This window comes from Lithobates pipiens, unplaced genomic scaffold (assembly GCF_037356315.1).
Source record: "Lithobates pipiens isolate NorthernLeopardFrog02 unplaced genomic scaffold, aLitPip1_a1.2 Scaffold_8, whole genome shotgun sequence".
In the NCBI taxonomy this organism is placed as follows: domain Eukaryota; kingdom Metazoa; phylum Chordata; class Amphibia; order Anura; family Ranidae; genus Lithobates; species Lithobates pipiens.
Window position 1 is genome coordinate 265,977,457 of NW_027507903.1, and position 21,009 is coordinate 265,998,465.

A 21,009-nucleotide genomic window follows, 5' to 3' on the forward strand; every position below is an offset into this window, starting at 1 on the left:
GCACAGAGGTAAAATCATTAATGTTCAGCACAACAGTGAGGGATGTACTTATTGCACAGTCAAGTAAAAATCCAAAAGTAGGAATAAAGCAAAAGTAATAGTACACTGTGCCGCCTTCCTTCAGGAAACAAGGGGTTAACTCTCGGCAATAGATCTATTAACAGGTAGTAAAAGCATAGAGGACTCATCGTGAATAGAGGTACTCTGGTGACTGTCTTGGCGCAGCGCTGTCTGATCCCTGGTCATCTCAACTTGAGATTAAAACAGCGCACATGTTTTTTAAGTGGTCAGCAGCCTGCGATAAGTGAATTACCAAGTTACTGAAACATGGAGCTAGGAGTCCTCTATGCTTTTGCTACCTGTTAATAGATCTATAGCCGAGAGTTAACCCCTTGTTTCCTGAAGGAAGGCGGCACAGTGTACTATTACTTTTGCTTTATTCCTACTTTTGGATTTTGACTTGACTGTGCAAGAAGTACATCCCTCACTGGTGTGCTGGATATTAAATGACTTTACCTCTGTGCTTCTCTTTTGATTAAATGTGATATTTTTAATAAAGTGATTGTATTTATATTGAGTTCCACTGAGCGCTGATTTTAAATTGTATTCATGTGAATCTCTCTCCGGAAGTTTTTTCAGCTGCACTGGATACCACTCGGAATTACTAGTTTTTAATCTGACTTTGATAGGTTGTCTCCAATAAAGCTGGCCATACACCGTGCAATTTTCTTATTCAATTTCCTTTGGGTTTGCCTTCAGCTGTGTGGTATAAGTGCCTGCCTGATTGCACACACATTGAAGGTTTTTAGATGTGGCCTCATATTGTGTGTTTTTTGGTAGAAATGGGGGAGATCCTTAGAGGAGAATTGTATGGTGTATGGCCAGCATAAGACCAAAAAATCTTAGCGCTGGAGTTTTGAGTTGTTGATTATTGTTATTTTTATAGAAATAAAAAAAAAACAAGAGGCTTTACAATCACTTTAAGGAAACATCAAACAGAAACAGTCACATGCAGTGGTGTATTTGGGTAGCAAATGCACTTTCTCACCGTCAAGGTCAGTAGTTTGCCATAAGTAAGATGTGCTGGGATGTGGTCAGGCTTTGATCTCAGAGACTCCATGTACCAGTGCTCAGCTTCAGACACCTTGTTCAACCTCATGTAGGCTTCTCCTGTTGAAAGATCAGAAAAGGGTTCAGAAAGGCTAGTATCAGTTTCTTCAAGTTAAAAAGTTACATTACTGCATACATGACAAAATCTCAGTAGGAGAGGCAGATAAATTATTACCCACCTGGGTAGCAAAGTTACAGAAAGGGGAAAACACTGAGTCATGGCAGGAAAGATAGAATGAAGTTCCTAAATGTATGCTTTGCAGTTATTCTGAAAGTGGATAAACCACATTTAGCAGTATCCTAACTATCTGTACTACCACCAGTATTTTTAGGGACATTTAAAAGGAAAGTGAGTTTAGTTATCAAGGTTCAGAATGTTCTTAAGAGTAAAGAGAGAACAAAATAGAGAGCAATTAAAAAGAAAGCATAGGCTCATTTAACTATATTACAATTATCTGAAAAGTTCAAGCTGCCTAATGTAAACATAAACTTTAATGGGCCTGACATGAATGCTGTCTAAAATAAAGTGAACCGAGTACAATATTCACATGTGGGAAAATAAAAATGCTGTACCAGTCTTCATTGAGAAGAAAATGAAATCACTAACATAATTGTATCTCCCATTTTAAGTGGCATAGTTGATACAATAATCAATGATGTTTATTTGCTGCAGTTTAACAGCTCTTGAAATGTTCTGCTTATAAAATGCAACTGTCACTAAAACCATCCATCTTTATGACAAAAATGTCAAAAAGTAACATCTATCATTTTTTTAGCAGCTACTCAACAGTATGTTGGTTCTCTACATCAGCAGTTCTTGGCACAGGGCTCTCAGTGCCAAAAATAATTGAAAAATGTGTTTCTCTGTACTCTCCTGACCACTAAACTTAAAGCTGAAGCGTAGGTAAAACTATTTTTTAATAGTAGTTTAAAATCATTGTCGTTTTTTTTATTGCTGTCAGTTTCCTGTCAAGATTTTCCCTCACCTCCAGTGGAACTGAAAAGAATTTGCCAAGAAATTGTTTTTGTTTTATGTTTCTGTTAGGAACATTTGCCATCATTTCCTATTACAAGTGGCATCAAACCAGTGAAGGGAAATATTTTAAATGTAGACACACCTACAGTATCACAGCGAAAACCTGCAGGTTGTAACCCTTCCATTTACTATTAAAATAAGTAAGAGAAATTTAGCTCCCAATTTCGGCCTCACTCTGAATTTATTCCTCCCAAACTCCAAGCCTAACCACAAAAATGAACACAACCTATGCAACAAACAATGTTTGACTCAAACCTATAAATTAATCCTCAGCACTTAACTTAATCAGGTTGTTTCGTACCAAATAAAACACATATTGTTGACATATCCATCTGAAACTATGTCATAATATCTCCCCCACCTGGCCACCTCCATTACTATATCTTAAAAAAATTAAAAATAAATTCCCTCATCTACATTACGGTCAACCCCAATTCCAAAAAAGTTCACTACATTCAATTATCTATAGATATGGCAGCACAACTTGGGATCAAGCCTGCACAAATATCTGCAAAGAAAGCAGCTTTCTATGTTGTCAGTCGCTCAAGAGGAGGAGTTAGGAATGCTGGTTTAGGATCTCAGAAGGGGACCACCATTGCACAGAGCGAGAAAGTATTTAATACTTTCGCTGCCATGCCCTGCACTCCACTTTTTAGCTGGCGGGACCATTTTTGCAATTGCAAGGCACTACTAATATTTAAGGCCTTGCAAAAGTTTTTTTTTTAATTTTGGTTTTCATGAAAAATACACTAAAATCATTATTAGCATATAAAACTACAGAAAATTTTAGAAAATTCCTGCTAAATTCCAATTAAATATAAAAGCTTAGCCTGTGTTTAGTTAAAAAAAAAAAAAAAAGAACAGATATTTGTCAATTTTAAATTGAGCCTTTTTTCAAAATGGTGAAAATCAAAACGTACGCAAAAATGTAAATCCAAATTTCTCCAAAAATCTGAAGGTTTTATTTTTTTCCCTTACAGCTTTCAGATTTTGTAAAAGACCGCCCAAACCATATTTTTTCTGAAAGCATATGACTTGTAGAATAAAAAAATGTGCTACTGATTTTTTTTAGACCCTGCAATAATTGTGCAAGTATTTATCAATTTGCCATTTTCACAAGAAATACATTAAAATCATTATTAGTGGATATATACTGTACATGGCACAACTTACAAAATTCTGGGTAAATTAAAAACATGGCCAACTTTTTTTTTTTTTGAGACATGTTGCTGCAATCAAATTCAACATTACCTTATTTTTTTCTCAAAATTGTACATTTTCTCAGTGTAAACGTTTGATATGTTTTCTATTTTGAATGACATATGGGTTTAGGAGAAATTCAAATTATTGCATTGTTTTATGTAGATTTTACACAGCATCTCAACTTTTTTGGAACTGGGGTTTAACAAATACTAGCACCATGATTAAGAGGTACCGGTCTCCCTACCAAGCACTGAATGTGACTACTTTACCAAACAAAGGCTTGCATGGAGATCTATTTTCTATATATCAGGTTGCAAAAAACAATTTCATCCTTTACAGATATGAGTAAAGACCACTTTCCTTTTGCGCTTTCTACAAAGAAAACCGATAACTATTACGACATATAGGATCCCTCCAGCTTTTCTCATCTCATTTATTCTACCTCCATTTTTGTTTGGCCATGGAGGGCCAAAACTAAACACTTGGAAACTATAACCAAAACTTTTTTTTGATAGGGTAAGGGAGGGTTAAATCTATGGTTATTTATTTTTGCCATCTGCATCTCATCAGGAAGATCATTCACTTCCTGTCATTTGGAATCAACAAAGAGAAGATATTGTTATAATGTGAGAGATTTTCCCCATTAGACAGGTGTCACAGGAACAAATGTCCCCATTCCATTCCCCACGATTTCCCATGGTGATCTAGAGTAAATCTCCCTAACGCTGATACAGATAGCAAAAAAAAAAACTGTCAATGTTTCTAACCACTCAGCATTCTATAAAAATAAAAACAATATTGCCTTTAGTTGTACTTCAACCTCACCCTAACCTTAAAAGTATTATTTGAAATCTTTAGTTAACATAAAAACTAAACCTTATATAGAACCTAAAGTAAAAAAAATTCAATGTGCAGCAAACATTTCCACATACTGCAGTCATAAGATGTTCGCTTACACTCCCACTACTTTTCTTTTGCCAAGGGCAGGTTCTATGAAAGGCAGAGACACTGACTTGTTGCCTCTTCTTAAGCACTTTAATCTACCGCTTAAGCCCCAAATCCTAACCTTTAAATTTAACACTAACTGCATTGCCAAGAAAAATTACATCAGCTATTCCATACCACACCTGTGCCTGAAAGTGCTAGCAATTCAATGGCAGATACCGTTCTAAGTATGTTAGAAAAGTTTAAAAATATGTTTACTCATCTCAGATGCAGTATAGATTTTTAAACACAAGGCCTATTCATTTCCCATGAAAATAAAAAAAATGCATTTTATGTACTTCACATGTGATTTTAACTAAGCAAAACTGCAGCTTATTACCCAACAGCAAGTTGATGGATATAAAAGCTTACATATCACAGCACTAGAGATATAGACTGCATCAAGAGAAAAGGCAAATGCCTAGAAATAACACTCTTAAAATGTAATGCAACTATATGACATGTCATTTTAGATGTAAAGATACTGTAGAGGGTGGTTCAGTAAACAATTCACATAATGACTAACAACACTTGTCAGCTGGTAAAGGGATAGTCTCAGACCAGAATTATGGCCGGGTGAAGATTCTGCAGATTTTTGTATTTTGTTGCGTTGGATCACGAAGGGAATATTCTAAAACATTTTTATTGTAAGTATGTACAGTAAACCCCCTTGTTAACAGATAACCCCCTTGTTGTACCTTCACAATCCCAAGATACATGGACTCTGTTCTAGAGGTGGAGTTTGACATGTCTATAGTTCCTAATTGAGTATTAACCTTTCTACCATGCATCTAGTCTTAATGCTTTAAAAAAACAAACAAAAAAAAAACCTTATAGTGGTTCTAAAGGCAGAAGGTTTACCTTAATGCATTCTATGCATTAAGATTAAAAACCTTCTGTATGCAGCAGCCCCCCTAATACTCACCTGAGCCCCATCTCGAACCAGTGATCTTGCACGAGACCATTGGCTCCTGCGGCTGTAAAAGGCAGCGAGACAGTGAAGAGGAGGTGGGTCTGAGCCATGGCTCGACTTTGGTGCCCCCATAGCAAGCCGCTTGCTGTGGGGGCACTCGGCAAGAAGGAGGGTGTGCCTGCGAGGGACCCAAGGAGAGGAGAATCTGGGTTGCTCTGTGCAAAACCACTGCACAGAGCAGGTAAGTATAAAATGTTTGTTATCTTTCTACAAACAAAAAACCTTTTGTAGCACATTAACTATTCTAATGGCAACTAATCCCACCTAGAGCATTGCATCCATACTTCCCAATCTAATGTGGTTTCCAAGGTTGCTCCTAAAAGTCAAGTAAAATTTAGCAAGAATATTAAAATACATTTAAAATTTACAGATGTAAAATATATAGATTATAGTACAAATAAATAATACAGCACTGTTTGTACTTTCAGATTTTCAGGAAACAAATCGCCCTGTGTTTTTTTTTTTTTTTTGTTTAAAGGGAAAATAAAACTAGGCATTCTTTAATGTAAGAATGGAAAGCTCTGGCTTTATAATCAATTAATTGATTGCCTCTGAGAGAAGAAAAGTATGAAAAAAATACCATATAATTATTTATGGTGCTTCCAGGTTACTTTCTCTGGAGAATGTTTTATTAGCAAAAACATTTTGTTAAATGTCCAATGATTAATAGAAAGAGGAATATTTTTCCACTGAAATATGAATACGCACAGAGAGCTAGATTTACCAAGCTTGGCTTATACTTGAAAATCCCAAATATTTAATTGTAATAAAATAAAACTCAATTTTACTGGAAGAGAACCGCAATGAAAAAGCAGGTCTCAGGCACAGATGTAAAGCATTTAATAACATGTATTCTTTTCGCATTTCCTATTTCTTTCCAAAGTTTAACGTTTACTGTTATTTGAAGTGTAAATTCTCCTTTGCTGCAGATAAGTCTATAAAGTAATCCAATGGCAGGTCAAGGTGGGATGTTATTGGGCAGCGATTGAGGCATAGTAATTATGGATCACCCGCTGTTCTTGAAATGGACTTGGGCATTATATGAGTGATATAAATACATCTTTACAAAGTTCTTGCTGCAGACAGCATTACATTTATCAGAACTCAGGATGATAAAAGAAATACCAAATTTTTAAACATATCCAATCTCCTTGTCACGTGTAAATATAATCAGCATATTATAGCCTAATTATGAACATCTGTATGTATAAAAACAACAATACACTAAGTGGTAGGACAGTTTTTTTTTTTATCCAGTGTATTTATTGCTCAAGATAATTTGCCCAGTTGTACATACATCTTCTACATTGACCTGAAGTAAGCCTATGATGAAGCAGGACATCATTGCGGTGAAGCTATAATACAAGACACTATTCCTTATACCCACAGACTGCACATTAGTTCCAGAGTAGTAATAGTTTCAGTTTCACTGCATCAAACTTGTATGTGGCACACATCCTTTAATACAGCTCAAAGATGCCTCTTTGGGCCAGAATAATGGGCAATATTTAATTTGGAAAGTAGATGCCATGAGCTGCAGTTGCGTTTTTGATGCGTTTTTGCCTCGTTTTCAATGCATTTCAATGGGAAGGTGTGTTATTTTTGTTTTGTTTTTTTAATGACCAAATATGCACCAAAAATGTGACAAGCAGGATTTTTTACACCGCAACAGAAGCGCAACGGACCAGTGTGAGACATACATAGAATTTAAAGGGATGCATTTTTCTTTAGCTTTTCTTGCACTTTTTTTTTTTTAACACAAAATCACTTCAAAAACCGCTCAGTTTGAAAGCGGCCTTACTATTTTGTAAAGTGTTTTAATAGAACAAATGTGTTTGTGATAATGCTGTAAACAGTTAAGAGAACATTCAGAGACATGTCCCACTTTTCAGCCTGTGCTTGTGTACCTAAAAAGGTTTTTATACATGCCATATTACGTGTTGGGGAAACCTGAAACCATATACAGTAAGTAGCTCAATACACATTCAAGCTGCGTCTGAGAAAGTTCTTCAGAACTCTTATTTTGGCATTAACCACTTCAGCCCCGAAAGGATTTACCCCCTTCTTGACCAGAGCACTTTTTGCGATTCGGCACTGCGTCGCTTTAACTGACAATTGCACGGTCATGTGACATGGCTCTCAAACAAAATTGACATCCTTTTTTTCCCCACAAATAGAGATTTCTTATGGTGGTATTTGATCACCTCTGAGCTATAAACAATTGAGCTATAAACAAAAAAAAGAGCAACAATTTTGAAAAAAAAATGAATTATTTTTTACTTTTTGCAATAATAAATATCCCCCAAAATATATAAAAAATAGTTTTTTTCCCTCATCTTAGGCCGATGCGTATTCTTCTACAGATTTTTGGTAAAAAAAAAAATCGCAATAAGTGATTATTCTTTGGTTTGTGCAAAAGTTAGAGCATCTACAAAATAGGGGATAGTTTTATGGCATTTTTATTAATAATTTTTTTTTACTAGTAATGGCGGCGATCAGCGATTTTTATCATGACTGCAACATTATGACGAACACAAATCGGACAATTTTGACACATTTTTGGGACCATTGGCATTAATACAGCGATAAATGCTATAAAATTGCATCGATTACTGTAAAAATGTCACTGGCAGTGAAGGGGTTAACCACTAGAGGGTGGGGAGGGGTTAAGTGTGTCCTGGGGGAGTGTTTCTAACTGTCTGGGGGATGGGCTGTATGCAACATGACACTGATCACTGCATCCGATGACAGGGAGCAGACAATCAGTGTCCTGTCACCAGGCAGAACGGGGAGAAGCTGTTTACATCGGTATCTCCCCATTCTTCAGCTCCGCGACACGATCGCGGGTATCCCAGCAACCATCGGGTCCCTCGGGCACAAGGCACGCGTCAGGCGCGCGCATGAGAGTGAAATTTTCCTATTCTTCTTTGCAAAATAGCTCAAGCTCTGTCAGATTAGATGGAGAGCGTCTGAACAGCAATTTTCAAGTCTTGCCTCAGATTTTCAATTTAGGTCACCACTTTGACTGGGCCATTCTAACACATGAATATGCCTTGATCTAAACCATTCCATTGTAGCTCTGACTGTATATTTAGAGTCATTGTCCTGCTGAAAGGTGAACCTCTGCCTCAGTCTCAAGTCTTTTGCAGACTAAGGCCGCGTACACACGGGCGGATTGTCTGCCCAACTAAGTTCGTCAGACAATCCGACAGACAGTCCGTTCAAAATTTGCATGAACGGACTTGACCACACACGATGAGCAGACAGTCCGCTGAAAGCGTGCGTGATGACGTGTACAGCACGTACGACGGGACTAGAAAGACGACGTCCTATACACTGCAATGCAACCTTCGGCCGTGTAAATCCTTTCTGAGCATGCGCCATACTTAGTCCGTCCAACTTGCCTACACACGAGCGGACTGTCCGCTGAAACCAAGTTTGGACGGACAAAACCAAGTTTGAACGGACTGTCTTACGGAAATTCCGTAAGACTTTGTTCGTCAGATTGTCCGCTGAAAAAGTCCGCTGAAAAAGTCCGCTGAAGCCCACACACGAGCGGATTGTCCGCTGAAACACGGTTCAGCGGACTAAGTTGGACAGACAATCCGCCCGTGTGTACGCGGCCTAACAGGTTTTCTTCTAAGATTGCCCTGTATTTGGCTCCATCCATCTTCCAATCGACTCTGACCAGCTTTCCTGTCCCTGCTAAAAAGCATTCCCACACTATGTTTCACGGGGGGGGATGGTTTGTTCAGGGTGATGAGCAATGTTCATTTTCAGACACACTTGGAGGATTATTTACAAAAGGCAAATCCAGGTTGCATTACAAATTGCACTGAAAGTGCACTTGGAAGTGCAGTCACTGTAGATCTGGGGGGGGGGGCATGCAAGGAGAATAAAAAACAGCATTTTAGCTTGCACATGATTGGATGATAAAAATCAGCAGAGCTGTCCCTCATTTAAGATCTACCCCTCAGATTTACAGTGACTGCACTTTCAGTGCAATTTCAAGTGCACTTGTAGTTTGCACTTGAAGTGCAAAGTGGATTTGCCTTTTGTAAATAACCCCCATAGCGTTTTGCTTTTAGGCCAAAAAGTTCAATTTTGGTCTTATCAGAGCACCTTCTTCCACATGTTTGCTGTGTCCCCCACATGGCTTCTCGAAAACTGCAAACAAGACTTCTTATGGCTTTCTTTCAACAATGGCTTTCTTCTTGCCACTCTTCCTTAAAGGCCAGATTTGTGGAGTGCACAACTAATAGTTGTCCTGTGGACAGATTCTTCCACCTGAGCTATGGATCTCTGCAGTTCCTCCAGAGTTACCATAGGCCTCTTGGCTGCTTCTCTGATTAATGCTCTCCTTGCCCGACCTGTCAGTTTAGGTGGACAACCATTTCACGGTAGGTTTGCAGTTGTACTATACTCTTTCCATTTTTAGATGACGGATTGAACAGTGATCCGTGAGATGTTCAAAACTTGGGATTTTTTTTAAAATAATCTAACCCTGCTGTAAACTTCTCCACAGCTTTATCCCTGATCTGGCTGGTGTTTTCCATGGCCTTCATTATGCTGTTTGTTCACTAAAGGTCTTTAACAAATCCCTGAGGTCTTCATAGAACAGCTGTACTTATATGGAGATAAAATTACACACAGGTGGGCTCAATTTACTAATCAGGTGACTTCTGAAGGCAATTGGTTTCACTAGATTTTAGTTAGGAGTATCACACTAGGGGGGCTGAATACAAATGCACGCCACACTTTTCAGATATTCATTTGTAAAAAAAAAAAAATTGAAAACCATTCATAATTTTCCTTCCACTTCACAATTATGTGCCACTTTGTGTTGGTCTATCTCATAAAATCCCAGTAAAACACTTTTACGTTTTTGGTTGTACCATGACAAAATGTGGAACATTTCAAGGGGTACAAATACTTTAAGGAACAGTATAACAAGCAATAACAAGTTTAATAATAAGCAGGTAAATAATCTGCTCCTATTTGAATTACTCTTATTAACTCGAATAGACTATTCAGTCCCTATTTAAACGTAAACGTTTGAAGTATAATGAGCATTGACTGACTGATTTAAAAAAACAAAAAATCACAATATGGGTGCAGGTTATGACCGGTTTAGGATCTCTTGAGCATTCTCCTGAAGAGGCCAGAAGATTCTAGGCATACCACAGGTTGGACAACAATTCCCTGAGGTCCTATCATAACCTACATTTCACATAGCAGGGGGAATTTGAGGAAACAGTTCAGAAAACATGTACTCAACTGCAAGTATGTAGAAAAAATATGAAATTTGAAGTGTTCCTAAAACCATCCCATTGTATTGTGGGGTGCAAAGGCATTGCTTTAGATAATCACATTGCTATCGCTGTGCTGAGAAAGCAAATATATTTAAAAATGCCAACAATGACAGCAAATCTAATTAGCAAGAAATTTTGACATTTATCAGGCAAAAAAAAGGGGAACAAACATTGGAACGTTCCATATAGTTTGAATAAAGAATCCACCTAGCCTCCACAAGTTTATCAGAAAAGATATAAAAGGGAATATGTTTGCTGCTTTAGATAAATGAAACATACATTTAAATACTCTGAAAATCAAGCATTTCTTGCATCATAGTCTTTTAGGCTGTAACCTCTTGTAGTCAGCAAACCATACTTTTGTTACTGTGTTATGCATGTCTTACATCTAGTCTGTAAACTGTACCAATGCAAGTGCTTCCACAAACTATATAACCAAAGAGAAAGACAAATGGTAACTATGTGACGAAAACTTATTTTAAGCCTAGACACATATAGCCATTGACTGAGCTGCTACAGTGATAGCGAGTGAATGAGTGTACTTGGCATACAGAAGCATCCAGATGCAAAAATACCAAAGGCAGGTTTGGAAGTGCAAGATCATTTAAAAAAGGATCTGCAAATTTTACAACCCCCATTTAAAACCAACTGAAGGCCATCTATGCTCATCTATGTCTTGGCCTGAAGCTCCCAGTATTCAAGCAGACTGGGTCTCTCAAATTGGCTGAATGCAGTATACTAAGAAACCATTTTAGCCACTTATAATGTCCAAATCTAACATCATATGTGCCAAATACTGTATAAATTATATGAGAATGATGAAATGAGTTGTACCAGAACCACATTATTATAGTTTAGCCCTGTCATCAACCTAACCAATCAATACAAAAAAAAAAGTAATCTCTCAGCCTTAAAAGGTCAACAGCATCACAGCACTGATGTCCTAACATTACTTTATTTAGCTAGATATTATACTTTAAAATGATGGTAAAGGCAGTTTTTTTTTTTTTTAAATAACAAACATATCACACTCAGATCGTTTTGCACAGTGTGGTTCCGAACATCCTCTTCTGGGGTCCCTCAACAACTCCACCCCGCATCATATAACCCCCTAGGAGAAGCGCTCTCCCTGGGGGGTTACCTTGCAGGCACGCTCCCGAGTCCAGCATTTGCGTCCATAGACACGAATGTCGGAATCAGCACCCGCGTCATTGGATTAGATTGACAGCAGTGGGGGCCAATGGCTGCGATGCTATCAATCCATCAAATCAAGAGATGAGACCCCATTAAGAGGGCACGTCCCCGCCAAAGGAAATATGGGGCTCAGGTAAGTAAAACGAGGGGGCTGGGGGGCCGGTCACTGCCAGGTGTTTTTTCACTTTAATGCATTGGATGGATTAAGGTGAAAAAACACAAAGGTTTACAACCCTTTTAACCTAGATATCAGCAATAATTACTACCAGATATCAACAATGATTACTTCCAGTCAAAATCATTGCCATGTCACTACAATTGTCTCTGCTGTATTACAATATACAATGATTTATTTAAGAGATTAAGCTATAGATTAACCACTTCAGCTCCGGGAGAATTTACCCCCTTCCTGACCAGACCACTTTTTGCGATTCAGCACTGCGTCACTTTAACTGACAATTGCACGGTCGTGTGACGTGGCTCCCAAACAAAATTGTTGCCCCTTTTCCCACAAATAGAGCTTTCTTTTGGCGGTATTTGATCACCCCCGCAGGTTTTTATTTTTTGCGCTATAAACAAAAAAAGAGCATCAATTCTGTGAAAAATTCATTTTTTTTTACTTTTTGCTATAATAACTTTCCCCCAAAAATATATATAAAAAAATGTTTTTCCTCAGTTTAGGCTGATACGTGTTCTTCTACATATTTTTGGTAAAAAAAAAAAAAAAAAAAAAAAAAAAAAAATCGCAATAAGAGATTGGTTTGCGCAAAAGTTATAGCATTTACAGTATAGGGGATAGTTTATGGCTTTATATAATTTTTTTTTAAATGGCGGTGATCAGCGATTTTTATCATGACTGCGACATTATGGTGGACACATCGGACATTATTGACACATTGTTGTGACCATTGTAATTTATACAGCAATCAGTGCGATACAAGTGCACCGATTCCTGTGTAAATTACACTGGCAATGAAGGGATTAACCACTAGGTGGCAGTGTAGGGGTTAAGTGTGTCCTGGAGCGTGTTTCTAACTATGGGGGCATGGCTGTGTGCGACACATCACTGAGCTCTGCTCCGATCAAACGGAGCAGAGATCAGTGACACTGTCACTAGGCAGAACGGGGAGATGCTTGTTTAAATTAGCATCTCCCTGTTCTTCCTCCCGTGAGGCGATCGCGGGTATCCCCACGGCGATCGAGTCTGCAGGACTCATGACCCGACTCATGGAGCTTGCGGTGGGCGCGCCTGCTGGCCACCTCTTAAAGGGACAGGTACAGGTACGTGATTCTGACTGTATGGGCCCTTCTGCTGACGTACATCGGCGTGAGGAGGTCGGCAAGCGGTTAACCAGATCAAGCTTAAAATTCATAAAATACAGCCATAATGCAAAGCAAAGAAAAAAACTATATGTGGCAAGAAATCAATTGAGTGTGTGCTAGCAAATGACAGAAAATCACAGAAAATATTTCTTGTAGAAAGAAGAAAATGAAACCACAATAGAGATACTACAGAAACTCTTTTTAATTTATATCAATATATGTAATAATGTAATACAATAGGCTGATTTTCATTACTGAATAGGACTTACTGTGGAGGAGGTCTTAAAGAAACTGGAAGAAGTTGCCACTATGTGATTAGATTCAGGAAATTGTGAAGTAACAGTCTAATCTTTATAATTACACAGTGTTATGCTTTAAGGAGAAACATTGCATCCTTAGCTTAATGCATAGTTATTCAAAAACAGGCATATGGACCCCTAGGGAGGTACACTACAAATATAGTACCTTTTAATAGGTTGGCCAAAAGGAATTTAAAATATGCTATTAAAGTAAATGCATCCCAAACAAGAATGAAACGAGACATTTGCATCCCAAATAAATATGCATACGAGCATAGATGTCTAAACTACAGTGGTGTGAAAAAGTGTCATTTTGACTGCTCCCTGAACAAAATCAAGTTGGCCTGAATGCTTCTCTGTCATTTAGAAGAAGCTTTGTATTTTTAATAATTAATACATGGCTTCCTTGGATTGGTCGAGGGGGGAAAGGCGGGTGGATGATGTCTCAATTTTAAGAATCCTGTAAACTTCTTCTAAATGACAAGATGTCTCTATTCCAGAATACCACTTGGCTAAAGCAGATGAAGGACCTATGAGGTAGAGTGGTGTGAAAAAGTGTTTGCCCCCTTCCTCATTTCCTGTTCCTTTGCATGTTTGTCACACTTAAGTGTTTCGGAACATCAAACCAATTTAAACAATAGTCAAGGACAACACAAGTAAACACAAAATGCAATTTGTAAATGAAGGTGTTTATTATTAAAGGTGAAAAAAAATCCAAACCATCATGGCCCTGTGTGAAAAAGTGATTGCCCCCCTTGTTAAAACATACTATAACTGTGGTTGTCCACACCCAGGCCTGATTATTGCCACACCTGTTCACAATCAAGGCATCACTTAAATAGGAGCTGCTTGACACAGTAAGGTCCACCAGAAGATCCTTAAAAGCTACACATCATGCCGAGACCCAAAGAAATTCAGGAACAATTGAGAAAGAAAGTAATTGAGATCTATCAGTCTGGAAAGGGTTATAAAGCCATTTCCAAAGCTTTGGGAATCCAGCGAACCACAGTGAGAGCCATTATCCACAAATGGCGAAGACATGGAACAGTGGTGAACCTTCCCAGGAGTGGCCGGCCGCCCAAAATTACCCCAAGAGCGCAGCGACGACTCATCCAAGAGGTCACAAAAGACCCCACAACAACGTCCAAGGAACTGCAGGCCTCACTTGCCTCAGTTAAGGTCAGCGTTCATGCCTCCACCATCAGGAAAAGACTGGGCAAAAATGGCCTGCATGGCAGAGTTCCAAGGAGAAAACTACTGCTGAGCAAAAAGAACATCAAAGCTCGTCTCAATTTCTCCACAACACATCTTGATGATCCCCAAGACTTTTGGGACAACATTCTGTGGAGCGATGAGACAAAAGTGGAACTCTTTGGAAGGTGTGTGTCCAAGTATATCTGGCGTAGAAGGAACACTGCATTTCATAAAAAGAACATTATACCAACAGTAAAATATGGTGGTGGTAGTGTGATGGTCTGGGGCTGTTTTGCTGCTTCAGGACCTGGAAGACTTGCCGTGATAAAAGGAACTATGAATTCTGCTGTCTACCAAGAGATCCTGAAGGAGAATGTCCGACCATCCGTTTGTGTACTCAAGCTGAAACGAACTTGGGTTCTGCAGCAGGACAATGATCCTAAACACACCAGCAAGTCCACCACCGAATGGCTGAATAAAAACAAAATGAAGACTTTGGAGTGGCCTAGCCAAAGTCCTGACCTGAATCCTATTGAGATGTTGTGGTATGACCTTAAAAATGCCGTTCATGCTCGAAAACCCTCTAATGTAACTGAATTAGGACAATTCTGCAAAGATGAGTGGGCCAAAATACCTCCAGGACGCTGTAAAAGCCTCATTGCACGTTATCGCAAACGCTTGGTTGCAGTTGTTGCTGCTAAGGGTGGCCCAACCAGTTATTAGGTTTAGGGGGCAATCACTTTTTCACACAGGGCCATGATGGTTTGGATTTTTTTTCACATTTAATAATAAACACCTTCATTTACAAACTGCATTTTGTGTTTACTTGTGTTGTCCTTGACTATTGTTTAAATTGGTTTGATGTTTTCCGAAACACTTAAGTGTGACAAACATGCAAAGGAACAGGAAATGAGGAAGGGGGCAAACACTTTTTCACACCATTGTACCTCATAGGTCCTTCATCTGCTTTAGCCAAGTGGTATTCTGGAATAGAGACATCTTGTCATTTAGGAGAAGTTTACAGGATTCTTAAAATTGAGACATCATCCACCCGCCTTTCCCCCCTCGACCAATCCAAGGAAGCCATGTATTAATTATTAAAAATACAAAGCTTCTTCTAAATGACAGAGAAGCATTCAGGCCAACTTGATTTTGTTCAGGGAGCAGTCAAAATGATGCCCATACCACGGCTGCATAGTAATTCAAAGGAAATAATTTGGTTAGACCAGCTTGGCCCAAATGAACTATTTAATGTCATCTCTCCTCGTGGAATCTTTTCAATTGCAGTGAGAAGAGAGAAAAAGTCTTACCGCGAGTTGCACAACACTACACCAACACCGATACACACAGGTACACTTGCCACCCCCCGATCAACCCCCCCCAGTTAACCCCTTCACTCCCTTTCACTGTGTCACTAATTGCAGATTTTCAGATTTTTCACTGATCACTGCATTGATGTCATTTGTAACTATAATAAGTGTTAGGGTAGTAGGTCCTGTTAGGTCTAGGGTACCCCTCTAAACTGCCCTAATAAAGGTTTAACCCCCCGATCGCCACCCAGTTAACCCTTTAACCCCGTTGCCAGTGTCACTAATAGATCAGTTTTCTGATCACCGCATTTGTGTCACGGGTGACGCTAGTTAGCCAGTTGATTCGTTTTACCGTCAGGTTTTTATAGCATCAGGTACCTCCATATATTACCCAATAACGGTTTTAACCCCCCCCGATTGCCCTCCCAATTAACCCTTTCACCCCCTGTCACCAGTGATCACCGTATTAGTGTTATGGATGATGCTGGTTAGTTTTTTATAGCGTCAGGGCACCCGCCGTATATTACCCAATAAAGGTTTAATCCCCTGATCGCCTGGCGAGTGATATCAATTAGGTTTTAGCATCAGTCAGGGTCTGCGTGATCCCAGGCAGCGGCAGATTAGTGCCAGTAGCGCTAACACCCATGCACATGCCATAAACCTCCCTTAGTAGAATAGTGTGAACTATATTAGCAACCCCAGCCCAACCCACCCAATTGCATTATCAATCGATTACTTACAAAAACACAACACACAACTGCAGAGTTTACAGAGTCAGGCCTGATCCCTGCAAACACTAACAGTTTTTTTGGTAGCATTTGAATCAGTCACTGACAGTCAGGAGCTTTTTTTTATCTGAGTCTCACTAGTGTACCAGTAAATTTAGAGACCAAAATGTCAAATCGAAGGTACAGTAGTAAAGAGGCCTACACATTTCTGAGCATGACAGATAGTGAAGAGGAAGTCACCCATCTGTCAGATTCGTGCTCAGAATACGATCCTGTAGACAGCAGTGGCAGCCTGACAGTTGGCTCTGACAACGGCGTTGTGGTCCCTGCCAAGGTCAGGCATACCCAAACCTGTTCTGCTGCTGCTGTTGAGGTGCAAGAACCCCAGGGCTCTCATATGGAACAGAGAGCCAGTACTAGTACTAGCCGCTCATACTTCTGGTGAACTGGCAAGCACCAGCAGCCTAGCACACCCTGGTGGTAGTCAAACCAGCACTGCAGTATCACCAAGAAGACAAACATCGAGCCCATAGTGCCCTTCCTGCTTCATTTGCCAATCCTAATTGCGAGCCCACCACTTCTGTAGCACCTGTACTTCCCCCATTCCCTGGCCAACACGAAATTCAGGTGGAAACAGCTGATTTTACATCACTTGATTTTTATTCGCCGTTTTTCATGGAAGATCACTATAGATCTATTGTGGACCAAAACAATTTGTATGCTGGTCAATTCATCACCGCTAATCCCCATTTGACCCTTCCACAGAATGGAAACCTATTACCGTTTCAGAATTTAAGACCTTTCTGGGCTTATCCCTCCTCATGGGCATAACAAAAAAGAGTGAGTTGTGGTCATATTGGTTCACTGACCCAAATCACCATATGCTTATGTTCTCTGTCTGCATGGCCAGGGAACAATACGAGCAGATCTTGCGCTTCATGCAATTCAATGATATTGAACTCTGCCGTCCTCAGGGTGACCCTGGATATGATCGGCTCTACAAAATTCGGCCCCTTGTAAACCACTTCAACCAACAGTTTGCAGCCATGTTTACTCTTGATCAAGTTGTCTGCATTAACGAGTCCGTGATTATGTTTTCTGGCCGCCTGTCTTTAAAATAGTATCTTCCCAGCAAGCGTGCCAGATATGAGGTCAAGATGTATAAGCTCTGTGACAGGGCCACAGGCTATACATATAGTTTTATGGTTTACAAGGGAAGAGATAGTCAGATAGAGCCAGAGAACTGCCCAGACTACATAGGGAGCACTGGTTATGTGGGACACGGTGGTACCCTTATTCGGAAAGGGGTACCATTTCTGTGTGGACAATTAGTACACAAGCGTGACACTTTTTAGTCACTTGTTTGATCATGGAATTGGTGCATGTGTCACTGTGTGATCTAATCACTGAGGCTTACCCCAGCGGCTTGTAGATTCCAGTCATAGGCTGAGGGAGAAAGCCTGCTTGAAGTGCAATCATTTCCTCACTGTGAAGTGGAGGGATAATCGGAATGTTTTTGTTCTGTCCTCCTTTCACACAGACACTGCAGTCCAAATTCCTACGGCGACTGGTGTTGTGGAAAAACCCCTCTGTGTCCACTAATATAACCTTTAAATGGGAGGGGTGCACCTCAACAATCAGTTGTTGGTGCCATAGCTAGTTACTCATAAGGCCAGACGCTGGTACAAAAAAAGTGTCTGTATACTTATTTCAATTGGCTTTGCTAAATGCTTATATGCTATACAAAGCTTCAGGACGAACTGGATCCTACCTTAAATTCCAGGAAGAGATCATCACAGCCCTTCTGTTTCCAGACGGTGCTGTGGCCCAACTTCCCAATTAAAATGCAGTAAGCCAGCTGAACGAGAGGCATTTTCCGTATGTCTTCCCTGGTAACCCTACCCAACGAGCCCTCAAAGAAAATGCTGTGTCTGTAGAAAGCATGGATATAGCAATTTTAAAGCATGTCATGTTTGGTATCCATGTACTTGGCAAAGGATCATCTTTTTTATTTGATCAAACATTTGGGCAATATAGTGTGTTTTAGTGCATTAAAATTAAAAAAAAAAACTTGTTTTTTTCCAAAAAAATGTGTTTGAAAAATCAATGTGCAAATATTGTGTGGAAAAATATTGCTTTAAAAAATATTTATATAGTTTGGGGGATCAATAATTTTCTTGCAAAAATAATATTTTTTCATGTAAGCAAAAAGTGTCAGAAAGGGCTTTGTCTTCAAGTTGTTCGAAGAGTGGGTGATGTGTGACTTAAGCTTCTAAATGTTGTGCATAAAATGCCAGGACAGTCCAACCCCCCCCCCCCCCCCTCCAAATGACACCTTTTTGGAAAGTAGACACCCCAAGCTATTTGCTCATAGGCATGTTGAGTCCATGGAATATTTTATATTTTGCCACATGTTTCGGGAAAATTACACTTTTTTTTGCACAAAGTTGTCACTAAATTGCATACTGTTCAAACATGGTATGGTTATATGTAGAATTACACCCCAAAATACATTCTTCTGCTTCTCCTGAGTACAGGGATACCTCATGTGTGAGACTTTTTGGGAGCCTAGCCACGTATAGGACTCCGAGAACCAAGCACCGCCTTCAGTATTTCTAGGGTGTACATTTTTGATTTCATTCCTCACTACCTATCACAGTTTTGAGGCCATAAAATGCCAAGATAGCACAAACTCCCCCACAAATGACCCCATTTCGGAAAGTAGATACCCCAAGCTATTTGATGAGAGTCATGTTGAGTCCATGGAATATTTTATATTTGGCAACAAGTTAGAGGAAAATTAAATTTTTTTTTGCACAGTAGTGTAGTCACTAAATGATCTATTGCTCAAACATGCCATGGGCATATGTGAAATTACACCCCAAAATACATCTTGGCATTTTATGGCCTTCAAAACTGTGATAGGTAGTGAGGAGTGAAATCAAAAATGTACACCCTAGAAATCCTGAAGGCGGTGCATGGTTTTCGGGGCCCTGTACGTGGCTAGGCTCTCAAAAAAGCCTCACATGTGAGGTATCCTCATACTCAGGAGAAGCAGCAGACTGTATTTTGGGGTGTAATTCCATTTATAACCATGGCACATGTGAGCAATATATCATTTAGTGACAACTTTGTGTAATTTTTACTTTTGTAATTTTTCAAATCACTTGTGACAAAAAAATAAAATATCCAATGGGCTCAATATGTATCTCAGCAATTTCCTTAGGGTGTCATTGGGGGGGGGGGGGGTGCACTGCTCTGCCATTTTAGGACCTCAATAAATGAGATAGGCAGTCAAACTAAAAGCTGCGTAAATTCCAGAAAATGTACCCTAGTTTGTAGACCAATAAATATACGCTTATTGACAATTTTTTTTTTTACCAAAGACAAGTGTCTTAATACATTTTGGCCTAAATGTATGAGTAAAATTTTATTGAAGTTTATTGAATTTTTTTTTATAAAAGTAGAAAATATCATTTATACATTTATAATCGTAAAAAATAAAAATCTCAGCGGCAATCAAATTCCATCAAAAGAGAGCTCTATTTGTGGGGGAAAAAAAGGATGTAAATTTCGTTTGGGTACAGCATTACATGACCGCGCAATTACCAGTTAAAGCAGTGCAGTGCCAAATTGTGAGAAGTGCTCTGGTCACTGAGCAGCCAAATACTCCGGGGCTGAAGTGGTTAAAATCAAATGAAAGCTGGAATTTTACTTTAATGGTTATGTTATTTTTTGATTTCTTATCCTCTATGTCCAGTTGTGAATATTTCTATTCACTTTCATTCCCTGAGACATCGAAGTAGAAGAAGTACAAGTTCAAGAAGTGAGTTGAATTCCTTTAAAGTTGTTACCAGAACACATGTCCCCCACAGCAATAGGTGCCCTCATCAGATGATTTCCCCAGACCTCCTTTTCCAATGACAGCTGTAAAAGTTTGGAATTTCTTTAAGTTCTGTGATCCTTGTCACCAAGTAAAACAAAGTGGGTGATTTTTCCAGAGTGGACACGGACAGTGAAATACAAAAAAAAAAAAAAAAACTTGACAGGTTCTGCCTGTTCCATACTCTATTAAGCACTAAAATAGGTTTTGGCTAAAAGATGCATTTTAAGCCCTTGTACACACGGTCGGAGAATCCGTCGGAATGTGTCCTATTGGACCGTGTTGTCGGATAATCCGACTGTGTGTGGTATGCATCGGACTGATTCCATCCGAATATCCGTCGGACCCAATTTTCCAACTTGTTGGAAATATTTCCCGACCAACTGGGCCGGTCGGACATACTCCGATCATGTGTAGAGAATTTTGATCGGACCAAGTGCCATGCATGCTCAGATCAAAT

General features: G+C 39.3%; 1 protein-coding gene across 1 annotated transcript in view; it reads right to left on the reverse strand.

Annotated features, from left to right (window-relative positions):
• The window catches only part of TMTC2 (transmembrane O-mannosyltransferase targeting cadherins 2), a 401,081-nt gene that overhangs the window by 100,363 nt on the left and 279,709 nt on the right, over positions 1-21,009 (reverse strand). The window contains exon 8 of the mRNA XM_077471877.1: positions 1,049-1,170. Coding sequence (XP_077328003.1) covers positions 1,049-1,170 — 122 coding nt within the window. The remainder of the gene's footprint in view (positions 1-1,048; positions 1,171-21,009) is intronic.